The sequence below is a fragment of the Chelonoidis abingdonii genome, chromosome 21 (genome assembly GCF_003597395.2).
Source record: "Chelonoidis abingdonii isolate Lonesome George chromosome 21, CheloAbing_2.0, whole genome shotgun sequence".
Taxonomy (NCBI): domain Eukaryota; kingdom Metazoa; phylum Chordata; order Testudines; family Testudinidae; genus Chelonoidis; species Chelonoidis abingdonii.
In genome coordinates this window covers 15,426,523-15,439,863 of record NC_133789.1, presented here as the reverse complement: position 1 = coordinate 15,439,863, position 13,341 = coordinate 15,426,523, and the positions used below count along the sequence as shown (strand labels likewise).

Below are 13,341 nucleotides of genomic sequence, written 5' to 3'. Positions count from 1 at the left end.
AGGTCCCTCCCTCTCCACTCCCCTCCTCCAAGGACACTAGGGGAGTGATTAAGAACTGGTTCAGAGGCAAGCAATATCGCCCTGAACCTACCCCAGAGAAGAGAAAGCGCGAGACCCAGAGAACAGTACCGGCAATTTGCCACAATATATTTCTTCGTCACTTCATAGAAATGTAATGGCTGTGCAAACTTTAAATAATTAAAAGTAAAACTGGTCAAAAATGTTTCCACTGAAACTTTGTAATGGTTCTGTGCAGTGTAATAGCAGCAGTATGTGTGGTGTGGGGCAGTGACATCGTGGTCTTGTGAGAACCTTGTGCACATCTTGACTTGCGTAGCGTTTAAGGCCCTAACTTCCATGAGCGCTGACAAGCTTTGGCACATGCCCCGTGCCTGATGCTCACCCAGAAGCTGGGGCTGCGCTTGGTGCACACAGAAGCAAAGCTGCAGTTTGCACATGCACAGCATTGTAATCCTTCTTATTGCAATTTATGTCAACCTACGTTTCTGCATTCGGTGAGCGTTTGCCAGTCATTTGCCAGGACGCATGCTGCATTAGTAGCCCTGGGATGATCCCTATTAGCCCACAGGCATCACAGGGAAGAACTGGAGGAGCTAATAAGATGCACTGTTATCAATTTACCTTCCTGGCCTGGTTTTGTCTCCTCCTCAGATATGTGCTGTTCAAACTTCCGGCAGCACCCTCGTTACATCGCTGCCAAGAAGAACACCCAAGTTCACTTCATCTGCCACTCCCGCAACTCAGATGACGTGCAGTGGTACAAAATGACTGGACAGGACAAAACCCCCCAGGTGATAGATGTGAATGGCCCGAGGGTGTATGAGGAGAGGAATGTGTCATTTGTAATGATCATCTTCAGCAAAATTCAGCCTGAAGACAACGGCATTTACTTGTGTGAAAATAAGAGCCTGGCTCATGATCTGGGACGGATACGCACGTGTGGGAGTGAACTGAGAGTAATAGGTGAGATGTGCTGTCATTGTCTCTGTCTAACCCCAGAGACACCCATCTATCTATCTGTCCATCTATCCCTATACACACCCCTCTGTCCCCCTCCACACAAATCTGTCCATCTGTCCCCATACAAACCCATCTGTGCCCACACACACCCATCTGTCCATCTGTCCCCCCACACACCCATCTGTCCATCTGTCCCCCCCCACACCCGTCTGTCCCCACGCACACTCATCTGTCCATCTGTCCCCCACACACCCATCTGTCCCCCCCCACACCCATCTGTGCCCACACACACCCATCTGTCCATCTGTCCCCCTCACCCATCTGTCCCCATACACTCCCATCTGTCCATCTGTCCCCACACACACCCATCTGTCCATCTGTCCCCCCCACACCCATCTGTCCCCATATACTCCCATCTGTCCATCTGTCCCCACGCACACCCATCTGTCCATCTGTCCCCCCACACGCCCATCTGTCCCCACACACACATCTGTCCATCTGTCCCCCCCCACACCCATCTATCTATCCCCATACATACCTGTCTATCTGTCCACCTGTCCTCACACACACCCATCTAATCTATCTGTCCCCATACACACCCATCTATCTATCTGTCCCTCTGTCCCCATACACATCTATCTATCTATCTATCTATCTATCTATCTCATATGGATTTTTTCAAGTTTTCTACTTTAAACCTTTGGATGGGATTTTCAAAGGCACCAAAGGGATGTTGGCATCTAGCTCCCACTCCAATGGGATCCCTTATGATTAAGGCTGATTTTTTCATAGAGGTCAACGAAGTCACAGGGAATCTGTGACTTCCGGTGACTTCCGTGACGTCAGCCCATGGTGGCTGGGAGCTGTGGGGTACTCCCGCAGCTCCTGACAGCTGCAGGTGGCAGAGGGGACCCTGGAGCTCCAAGTGGCCCCCGCACATATGTGCGGGAAGTAGGAGTATGGGCGGTGCTGCAGCACCCCCAGATTTTATGCAGGGTCCCGGCTGCCGGCTGTGCACATGGTGTCCCAGCTACTGGCCCTGCTCCCAGCCACACATGCAGGGTTCCAGCTGCCAGTCCCACACACAGGGCTCTGCTACTGGCCCCGCACCTGCCCCCAGCCTCGGCCCCCTTATCCCTCTCCATGTCCCCCTCCCCTCCTGGAGACATGGCTCTGCTCCTGGCCTCAGCTCTGGCAGATAAAAAGTTTGGGGATAGTTTTGTTGGCTTTCAGCACCCCCACTATAAAAAGGGTGCCAACGCCATTGTCTCCGCAGCTGCCTAGCTGCTTCATGCAGTGTGGAGACCCCACAGCTAAGCGCTCCATTTTGTCATGGATGTTTAAGGTAAAAGTCATGAACAGGTCACAAGCTTTTTTACTAAAAATAGCCATGACAAAATCTTAGCCTTAATGACGATGCTTTGAAAATCCCAGTCTGACCCATTGACACGGCAATACAGAACCCCCTCAACACATTAGCAGCCACACAGCAAGAAGGGGCTGGGGCACAGATCCCAACAGCAAAGGATCCCTGTCTTCTGACGCCGGGTATGTCAGGGTGGGTTTGAATTTCAGTAAGACATTTGGATCTTCCCAATCCAGATTAATAAAAGGGACCATTTGGGCCTTCAGCCATTCCCATTGTGGCAATTGAGCCCCAAGGTTCTTCGCATAGTTTCTGACTTATTTCAGCTCCCATTTCTCTCCCCTTCAGAATATGCTCTAGTTCAACCACAAGCCATTGGGCTAGATGCAGGAATCCATGGGAGAGTTTGTCTGGCTTGTATTACGCAGGAGGGCAGACTAGCAGATCTTATGGCCTTTCCTGGCCTTAAAATCTATGGATGCATGTGACTCTATGAATCTGTGAGCTGGAAGCTATGAAACACAGGAACAAATGAGCAAACCATTGCTGAGACACTCAGCTGTTCGGGGCAAGGACTGTGTCTGCCTCTATTTCTGTACTGCACTCTGCACAATGGGGCCAAACAGGAATGAGGCCTGTGAGCGCAGTCCCAGAATACCCAGGAAATGATAAGAATATTATCATTCCAGAAAGTTGTGTAAAAAAGCCTCTTTTCACACTGTAAAATACAAGAAGCTCAGAGAACTCGCATTACGGGTGTGAATACTCACACTACATGTTTAACTTACACCTACCAACCTGAGGACATTCAGCCTGGAGAACCAGGTGTCTAACTGAGAACAGGCTGCTTACCCTGGAGAACGAAGGTGCCAGTCATCCCTGCAGTTCAATGGAGCAAGTGCCATTGCTGGTATATCCCCTATACTGTAAGCTTTTTAGGGCAGGGATCATCCCTCTGTTCTGCGTTTGTTCAGTGCCTGGCACAATGGGGTCCTGATCCATGACGGGAGCTCCTAGGTGCTACCACAATCTTCTTCCTCTTTTTTGCCACTTCCCTATTTGGGGTTAGGGACTTGTATAGCCTTCTTCCAAAACTCGTGACTGTACGACTGGCTGTTGTGCAAATTGGTGTCTCTAACATCTGCAGATATTGTTGTGCAGACAAAACTACACAGCCTCTTTTCAGGGGGCAAGACAAAGATGCCACATTTACTATGATAACACAATTTGATTTATGACCAATAACTAATATTTTAATCCTTATACACACATATTATACCTAATACCTACACACACACACATTCACACACACACACATCCATCAGATGTTCTGCAGCTGCTGCATAGTTACCAGCTTGAGTTCATGGCTTGATTTTGCAGCTTGGGTTCGTAGCTTGTGGCGGCTAGGAAAGCCGGACACAAGGACAAGCTGGGTCTCTGCTGGGCCTGCACCGATGCCCTTCCATGTTGGCAGCAGAATGTTACCCTCCAAAGTCTCCCATCTCACCCATCCTTTTTGTAGGCTTTAGTCTGAATCCAGAGTCTATAGCTCTTGCTGTGTCATGCTGCCTCTAGGTTTGGTGATTGATCACCCGTCAATTGCAGGCGTGACTTTCAGCCTCGGACCTGGCTTTGATATTCCTTCTATTGCACCTTTTCTTTTTAGGGTGGACTCTTCTTAGGGTACGTCTAGACTACCTGCCATATCGGCGGGTAGTGATCAATTTCTCAGGGATCAATATATCGCGTCTCATCTAGACGCGATATATCGATCCCCGAACGCGCTCCCGTTGACTCCGGAACTCCACCAGGGTGAGCGGCAGTAGCGGAGTTGACAGGGGGAGCCGCGGACATCGATCCCACGCCGTGAAGACGAGAGGTAAATCGATCTGAGATACTTCGACTTCAGCTACGCTATTCACGTAGCTGAAGTTGCGTATCTTAGATTGATCCCCCTCCCTAGTGTAGACTAGCCCTTACTTTCTTAGGGCTCTTGTCTGCATCTTCAGCCAGTGGGGTTTGAACTCTATTTCATCAGGACAGGCTGGGGCTGGAGGTTGATTCCATCATCCATACATACCTCAGTCACACATCTAAACTAAACTAATAAGATTACAGCAGGGTTTGCAAAAATGAAGGTTGGAGGAAGCTTTTACAATATGGAGTGAGCATTTTAAAATGGGGTTTGAATTACAATATGGCAAACAGTGAACAGAAGTTACAATGTAGGCAAGTGTAGTGAATGGTGAACAGAAGTTATATTAATAAAGTGAACAATTAAAAACAATTTCATTTATCAGTTCTACAATATCTGCTCCACATACCTATTCTTTGGCCTCCTCCTTGCTTGTCTTCCACCCACAATCACTGAAAGGGTCATCCTACCAATAGCACTCCCAGATCTCCACTGGACACAACCACACCAACATACCCTAGCCTCCATCAACCTGTCCTCAATTGGGGCAATCCGCATTATGCCCCTCACAACCTCATTCCATTTCCTATTATAGCATGTCCATCCATTTAACCATCTCAACATCTTCATTCCCATGGTAGAGAACACACTGATCGCCTTCCCCGTAGGTGGCCAAAGTCTCTGTCCTGTACATTAAGATGGGTTGAATTACAAGGTTTATACACCTTTTAACTTGATTGCCATATTTTTATCACAGAAAACTGGGATCAGCTCTTGCCATTCGCACCAACCAGCTAGGCACTCCCACAATACAGGTAATAAATAAATGAATAGATTCCCCCAGGCCAAAAGGAACCACTGTGATCATCCAGTCTGACCTCCCACATAACAGAGCACTGCCCAAAATAACTCCTAGAGCACATCTTGTAGAAAAACATCCAATCCTGATTTAAAAGCTGCCAGTGATGACCATGACCATGACCCTTGGTAGGCTGTTCCAATGGTTAATGTTAAATATGTGTACCTTATTTCCAGGCTGAATCTATCTAGCTTCAACTTCCACCCATTGGATCATGTTAGACTTTTCTTTGCTAGATTGACTATTACCAAGCATTTGTTCCCCACATAGGTACTTACAGACTGTGATCAAGTCACCCCTGAACCTTCTCTTTGTTAAGCTACATAGATTGGGCTTCTGGAGTCTATTGCTACAAGGCAGGTTTTCAAAACCTTTAATCATTCTCCTGGCTCCTCTCTCAACCCTCTCCAATGTATCATCATCTTTCTGGAACTGTGAACACCAGAACTGGACACGGTATTCCAGGAGTGGTTGCACCAGTGCCAAATATGGAGGTAAAATAACCTCTCTTCTGCTACTCAGAATTACCTGGTTTATACATCCCAGGATCACATTAGCTCTTTTGGCCAAGGTGTCACACTGGGAGTTCATGTTTAGCTGATTAACTGTGACCCACAAACCTTTTCCAGAGTCCCTGCCTCCCTGGGTAGCCCTCTCCAGTGCCATAGCAAGGGCGAGGAGAGTGAGACCCTTGCCTCGAGACCACAAAGTGCCAGAGATGGAAAAAAAGCCGCTGGCACGGAGTTATTTATAACCTGGGTGATCTCCCCCCCGCCCCCCCCGAATGTCCCCCAGCCCCAACTTGCTCCTCCCTCCTCCGCCTTCCCCATCCCTGTCTCTCCCCTGCAGCTCCATGCTGCCTCCCTTCAGCAACTGCTGCCATTGGGTCCTAGTGCCCCCCCCGCCCCCACAGCCAGGGCAGACTGACTCCAAGCCTGCCCTTCCCCCTCAGACCCTTTCATTTTCCAGTGGGACCCTCCAGCAGCACAGCCGCCCCCCGCCCATAGTCACCACTCCTGCCCTATATTGGGCAAGGAGGCAGCCCCATCCTCCACCCCCAGTGAGGCTACAGCCAGGGGCAACAGCAGGGGAGGAGGCGCACGCAGCATCCCCAGCACCCACCACAGGGAGGTGAGGGAGATTTCTGGACCTGAGAGGGGCCCTAGGAGCACAGTGGTGGGGGCGAGTGTGCTGCTGGGGGGGGGCAGGAAAGGGGGGCTCTTCCCCCAGAGCTTGCTGCTGCCAGCAGGGAAAGGGCTGGGGGGAGTCCTCCTGTCTGGCCTCTGTCCTGGAGCAGCCTGCCTGCACCCCAAACTCATCCCCAGCCCTGCCCCACCTCAGAGCCCACACCCCAGTCAGAGCTTTCAACCCCCCACTGCACCCTCAACCCTCTGCCCGAGCCCTGAGCCCCTCCACCACCCCAAACACCTTTTTTCAGTCCCATCCAGAGCCCTCACCCCTTACACCGCTACCCTCACCCTGAGCCCCTCCCACACCCCAACCTCCCATTCCCAGCCCCAGACAGAGCCCTCACCCCTACTGTCACCCTGAACGCCCCCCCCATTCCAAACCCCTCATATGCAGTCATAACCCACAGCCCTCACACCTGCACCCCCTCCCTCTGGAGCCCTCCCATCCCCAAACTCTCTCCCAGAGCCTGCACCCCAATCCCCTGCCCCAGCCGAGGGCCTGCACCCCAGACCTCCTCCCTCACCCAAACTCCCTCCCAGAGCCTGGGCTGGAGTTTGGGCAGGGGCGAGTTCTGTGGCCCACCAACAATTCTCCAAACCTGCCACCCTGATCCTGCCATGCAGACCTGAACTCCCAGCATTCTCAGGACACATGCTGATCCCTTGTGGCCACTGCTGATATCCAGCACCTCCCTCCTCTCCTAACCTGTGAGCCCCTCTCTGGATTGGAACTGGCCTGGAACCAAAGACCATCTTGGAAGCAACATTACCAGCCCAAGCAGTCAAAAATCATGAGTTAGACCTCCCAAAATCACAGGCTCTACAGCCGCCGTTTCATTCATTCTTCAGCGGCAATTTGGCAGCAGGCCCTTCCCTCCGAGAGGGACTGAGGGACTTGCCACCGAAGAGCCGGCCCCGGGGGAGCGCAATTTTATATTCTTGCCTCAGGCGCAAAAATACCTAGTTACAGCTCTGGCCCCCTCCCCCATCCTGTAAGTGTGGCTGGCATTCTTTGTTCTTAGATGTGCCCATTTACATTTAGCTGTATTAAAACGCACCTGGTTTGCATGTGCCCAGCTTACCAAGTGATCCAGACTGCCCTGAATCAGTGCCCTGATCCCTTCATTACTTAGCACTTCCCGTGTCATCTCAAACATGATCAGCGATGACTTTGTGTTTTCTTCCAGGTCATTAATAATGTCGCGGTAATTAGTGTAGGGCCAAGAACCAAGTCCTGCAGAACTCTGATGGAAACACACCTGCTCAATGCTGATTCCCTGTTCACAGTTACATTTACCATGATAACAGAAAGAACAGGAGTATTTGTGGCACCTTAGAGACTAGCAAATTTATTTGAACATAAGCTTTCGTGGGCTACAGGCCCACTTCATCGGCTGCATGGAGTGGAAGCCCTAGCTCTCCTGGCCAATGGCTCTGGGACTGCCTCCAGTCCCTCACACTGGGTTGTATATCTTTGTGGTGCTGCTCTGGGCTCCATCACACACACATGGGAGTAGCATGCCCAAGGCACTATGTCGAGGGGACAGCGCCTGCTTTGGGTCGGTGCCAAGTCTCTGGTGCAGATATCACCAGGCTCACCTGGAAGGCCAGGAAAAGTCATTTGGACACCTTGCACTAGTCACCTTCTGAGCATGTCACGTTCAGAATGGCCTGTTTGCTGCCCTGAATGACCTGTGACCTGGGTGCCCATGAGGTGGTGCTGACAAGGTCCTTCCAGTTGCAAGCCCAGCTCTATATGGCATGGGGAGGCTACTTGCTTTGCTGTCTGGGCAGCATTTCAGGGAGATGTTCCCCATCCCCAGAACAGGGCCCATGGAGCTGGCCATCCCTCAGCACTCACAGATCATCTGCCATGCCCACAGATCACAAGATGGACTTAAAATCATGAGATTTTAAACTGGGGTTCTCTTTATTTCCCTGCTGGGTCTGGATCCTTTAGGGTTCGTGTCTTCAAGCTTTTATCCATGCCCGGGAGGGCATGTACTTACTTTTAAAAACAAACCAAGCAAACATAAAACCCCCAAAAGCTGACACTCTTGTGTATTCACCTGACTTCCAGAGCTGGGATTTAGCACCAAATATCATGAGACTAGTGAGAAAATCACAATAGCAGGTGACATTGCAGGTTAGTGGCCCAGGCTAGATGGATGGGGCAAATATGGAAAAGGGGATGAATCACTACTCCTAAGGTAGGAGAGGCTATCAGAAGTATAGAGAGGTGGAGAGAAGAGGTGCCGATGGGAGGTCACAGCAAACAGCAGGTCAGGGAAGCTCTTGAATCAACTGAGAAGTTTTTCTCCATCAGAAAAGCAAGTCTGTGATGCTCACTGGGTGCAAAGGGGGCTGTTGTGAAAGCAAAGCAGGCATCTTTCTTTCTTTCTTAAAAGAATTTCCTTTATCAATTTTTCTTTTCACCCATTCACTCACTACTCCATGCAGAACCCTGGGGTGCGCTCTGGAGCTGGAGTCAAGGGTGAGGCGTCCCTTTCACGCTTCCTGCTCCTAGGCCCTTACAGCTGTTCTGTAACAAAACTCCAGCCAGCTTCTGCTCCTCCCGACTGGGAGAGACACTGCAAAGGGTTCAAGGCACCCTTCCTGCCGTTGCCTCATTTGTAGGTTTCAGCACCATTGAGCAGGTCCAGAGACGGAACAGTGTGAAAGACGTCATCATCATGATCCAGTCCATTCTCCTGGTCATCTTCGTGAGCGTCCCCATGCTCCTGCTCCTGGAGAAAGTGAGTATTGGGTGCCTCCTACTGAAATACCATTCAAGGATGTGCATTGACCATCCATAGTGTGAGGCATCTTGGAATGTCTCAGCATGACGTGTTGGGGGACCATATTTCTAGGCCTGTCTGGTCACCATCATCCCAGGCTCCCAGCCATCGCTCTGAGCCGTGCTGAGGATGGGGAGAAGTCTCCTATATTTTCTAGGGAGCAGAGGGCTAATGGCCCTGGAACCAGGGCAGGTGTATCGCTTCGCTGGGGGGATATAGAGCTGTGTCACAAGAGGCTCCATTTCCATTGTGTCTATTCAGCCAATGGGCTCTTCCTGACAGCCTCCTCTGAGAACTGAGGTACCTGGGCTAGGTCCCAGACGCAATGCAAAAGATGGAGGATAGCTAGTCCCTTCCACCCACTGCTTCGCAGTTAGGGGCGAGTTATATGGGATTTTGCCGTCTGGGCCCCCACCAACAGCTGGCAGAGGCCTGGAGGAACAGCAAGGGGTTGCACTGCCTCAGCCTGGCGACCCCTCATGGCTGTCGAAAGGTATAGGCCAGGGTCGTCTACACTACAGGAACTACAGCTCCCAGCTATGCCGCGGGAAGCCTGTAGTGTAGACGCACACCACGGCGACAGAAGTGGTTTTTCCGTCATGGCAGGAACTCTACCTCCCTGGGCGACGGTTGCTAGTGTGATGGAAGCAGTCTGCCATTGACCTCACTGCGGCTACACTGGGGGTTAGTTTGGCACCACTGCAGCACTCAGGGGCTGTGGATTTTTCACACCCCTGAGTACTGCAGCTATGTTGATCTGAGTTGTAAGTGTAGACCAGGCCTCAGGGAGGAACATCTGACTTCCTTTGTTTGGAGGAATAAAGCATTTAGCCCCGGGGAGCCCTGGAAGCATCTGGAATTCCCCTGGGAAGCTTTGGGTCTAGTAGGTTAGTGGGGATAGGGCAGAGATGAGGGGGGCAGAGTGAGGGCAGCCAGCTTCAGCAGTGTTACTGAGCATGCTCAGCCCATGTGAGCAAATCTAGGGGACGCATGACCCTGCATGCCCTCCATATGTCGCCTCTGACAGTGGTTCAGTTATGTCTCCTGGCTCCTCCAAGGGAAACTGTCATCAGGAGTCTGGGCACTGACAGTGCACACCTCAGGCTTAGATCTGGGGTGGGGCTGGCATGGCTCGGGCGGAAGCAGGCCCCTGGCACCCAGACAGCTCACTGTTATCCCTGGCATCTGGGTTGTGCTGAGTGCATCGCATGGCTTAACCTGGGTTGGTTTACACCAAGGACTCAGCGTAAACCCAGGACATCGCAACAGGAGACATGCCCAGGCCATTCACACACACCATGCTGAGTGGGTCTGTTCTTGGATGGCCCCACTCCCCCGAGGGCACAGCTGCCCCGTCATGCAGTGCTTGGCAACACCCTGGTTTTACACCCACTTGGGATACTTTGGGGGGAAACATTTAATGACACAGACATTCTGGTAGCAACCCATGGAAGAGCCCAGAAATAGCAGAACACTGAGGTAAGGAATATCACTACATTTCCCTGTTCTTCTCCCTTCCCACTAGGGCGACGGCAAGGCCAGCTCTGATGAGGACCACACCTATGAGGTAAGTTAAAAATATCATGTTAATTAGGTTAATAATAGTTAATATAATAGGAATATTTTTGAAGCAGTGAGCTGGGCCCGGCGGCATTTGTTGCGGGTTTCAGATGTACACTGCGAGCTGAAGGGGAGGAGAAGTGGATCTTTAAGACTGACGTCCTTTCTCCCAAGTGTGTGTTGCGTATTGGAGAAGTGACGCTGGAATCGTTTTTGAAGTGAGGGTGCTGAGCTGCATCTCTGCTTACCCCGCCTTGTCTGCACCCCCCAGCATCCCCTAGAGCTGGGACCAGGAGCAAGGCTGTGGCTCTGGGAGAGGAGGGACATGGACAGGGGTAAAGCGGCGGAGGCTGGGGTCACAGCTATGGGTGGGCGTGGAGCCCCGGGCATGGAGCCAGTGGCTGAGTGGGACCCTGGGCTGGCAGCCAGGACCCTGCATGCAGGGCCAGCAGCTGGTGCTATCCCCGGGCGGGACCCTGGGGCTGGCACAAAACGTGGGTGTGCTGCATCATCCCACGCAGCCCTACTTCCCGCACCTAAGTACTGGAGTTAAATAAATACTAACAAACCATGCAAACCTGAGCGTTTCAAACAGCCTGCCTCGAAATCCTTTCCCCTCTCAGACTTTTGGGACGTCATAGTGCCACTAGTTCTCCGGTCATCCACAGAGTCCGCCAGAGTAGACAAGGCCTGAATTTCTGTCTAAAATAAGCAGAGGGAAACAAATAAAACCTGTCAGGTTCTCTGTAAATCACGAAGAAGCAAAAAAGGCACCAATCCATTATATCCCTCGAAATGAGCCTGAAGATGGCATGGCCAGGCCAGCCTTGGAGATGGGAGGGAGGGAGGGCTGGGGCTGGAGGCAAGAAGTCAGCTTTGGTAAAGCTCTTCTGCCAGCTAACATCACACTGAATTCCCAGTTCCGCCCTAAGCTCGGCTTGTGCAGCAATGGGTGAGCCAAGGGAGGCACCTGGGCGTATCTCAGGGCCGAACCGGGTCCCTGAGAACATTCATCCTCAGTCTCCCTCTTCTTTGCACAGGGTTTAGAGATTGAACAAACTGCCACCTATGAAGACATTGCACCTCTGCGGGATATAAAAGCCAAGTGGACAATTGGGGAGCATCCGGGTCAGGAGTGAGGGGCTCTACACCCGGGCGACTTGCCTACGTTAGGGGAACAGTTTCTTGCACCCGCTGTGCCTGCGAGCTACCCACTGATGCTGGAGGAATTGGGATTCCTGGCTTCCTGCCATGGGGTGCGGCTGTTACAGACTTGTGTGGCAGGGCAATACCACAAACTGTAACAAGATGGCGGGACGTTGCCAGTAGCTCCCACCTCCCTGCTGCGCGCAGCTGCCTCCTGTAACCGTTAGTAGAGCTTGCTTGAGTTTTTGGTGTTGTATATTCAGTGCTTGCTTTTCTGAGTCTGTATCCAGATCTGGATGGGAGCTGGCCAAGAAGATTTTAGCCTGGAAGTTGCTGTTATTATCTCAACACACAAGCCCCTAGGTGCATGTACAGAAATGAGTAGCAAGCTGCCACCATCTGGCAGCAAACAGTGAGTTAACCTCAGCCTGAGTTAGGCAGCTAAAAGAACCCGGTAGCAGCAGATCACTTTAGTCTCTGAGGCCCTGGGCCTAGGAAGGACAGACAGGTTTGCAGAGACGACACATTCACAGAGGGCTGGAATGTGATCACTTTACTCATGTTGAACCGAACCTTCCGCTGCATGTGAAGTTATTATGACTCCTTGTAGCAAGATGCTACATAATGGGAATGAAGTTCTACCAGGTGTGAATTAGGGCGTCCCAGCAAAGTGTGGAAATTGTGGGATCAAAATCTCCAACTGCTTTTTAAAGTTTTAATAAACACAGTAAATCAGTGTCCTGCTCCTCCTGTTACCACCGGCCAGAGTCAGACTGGCTCCTTACTGCACAACACGTGGCTGAGATGCACAGTCTAGGGACTCTCTCATTGAGTAACTCGTCCAGGCGTGTGGGCTGTTATCATGATGCTGGGAGCTCAGGCAGGTTCTGTACTAAGGAATACCAAAGATCATTTCACATCAACACACTCACCAGAAGGGGTTTTCCATGGACCAGAGCATGGAACATGCCTTCAGTGCTAATTGATATTAAGCAGGCTTATTATTAAAATTCACTAATTTCCTGCTCTAAGCAGCACTTTAGGCCACAGTTTCTGCTGCACGGACCTTCCTTTGCAAGAGGAGAAATCTGACTGGGTGGAATGAGACCAGCAAAATCTTGCATCTCGCTCACCTCACCAGGCCCTTTAGGTCTGCTTGTATGGTCTGTGTGGCTCTTGCAGCAGGGGCGTGTCTGTTCAGTGCAGTGCAGGCTGGTGGGGCTGTATAGGCAGGAACCCAAATACAGTCGTGGGCACTGAGCTCTCATGAGACGCATTAGAACAGATGTTCCCCACACTGCACCAGTAAGGATGCACATGCCATGCCAGTGATTTTGGAGGGGCTGGCTGGGAAGGGGGTGCTGGGCCTGTTTGCAGCTTCTTCTGTAGGCTTTTGCTGCCAGGAAGAGCTGGGATGTCTGTAGTACGGCCTTGTATTCATGCAGCACCCAGCAGCCATGGCCAGGATCAAGGCCTCGTTGAACTAGGCGCTGTACTGACACTTGGAAAGGACAGTGCCTGCCCCA

The 13,341-nt window shown here is 51.4% G+C and overlaps 1 protein-coding gene across 1 annotated transcript in view; it reads left to right on the top strand.

The window, feature by feature from the left end:
- The window catches only part of CD79B (CD79b molecule), a 24,505-nt gene extending 11,954 nt beyond the window's left edge, over positions 1-12,551 (top strand). Inside the window, exons 3-6 of the mRNA XM_032768357.2 lie at positions 673-984; positions 8,949-9,067; positions 10,635-10,676; positions 11,710-12,551. Coding sequence (XP_032624248.1) covers positions 673-984; positions 8,949-9,067; positions 10,635-10,676; positions 11,710-11,808 — 572 coding nt within the window. The 3' untranslated portion in view covers positions 11,809-12,551. The remainder of the gene's footprint in view (positions 1-672; positions 985-8,948; positions 9,068-10,634; positions 10,677-11,709) is intronic.
- Positions 12,552-13,341: the final 790 nt, after the last annotated feature.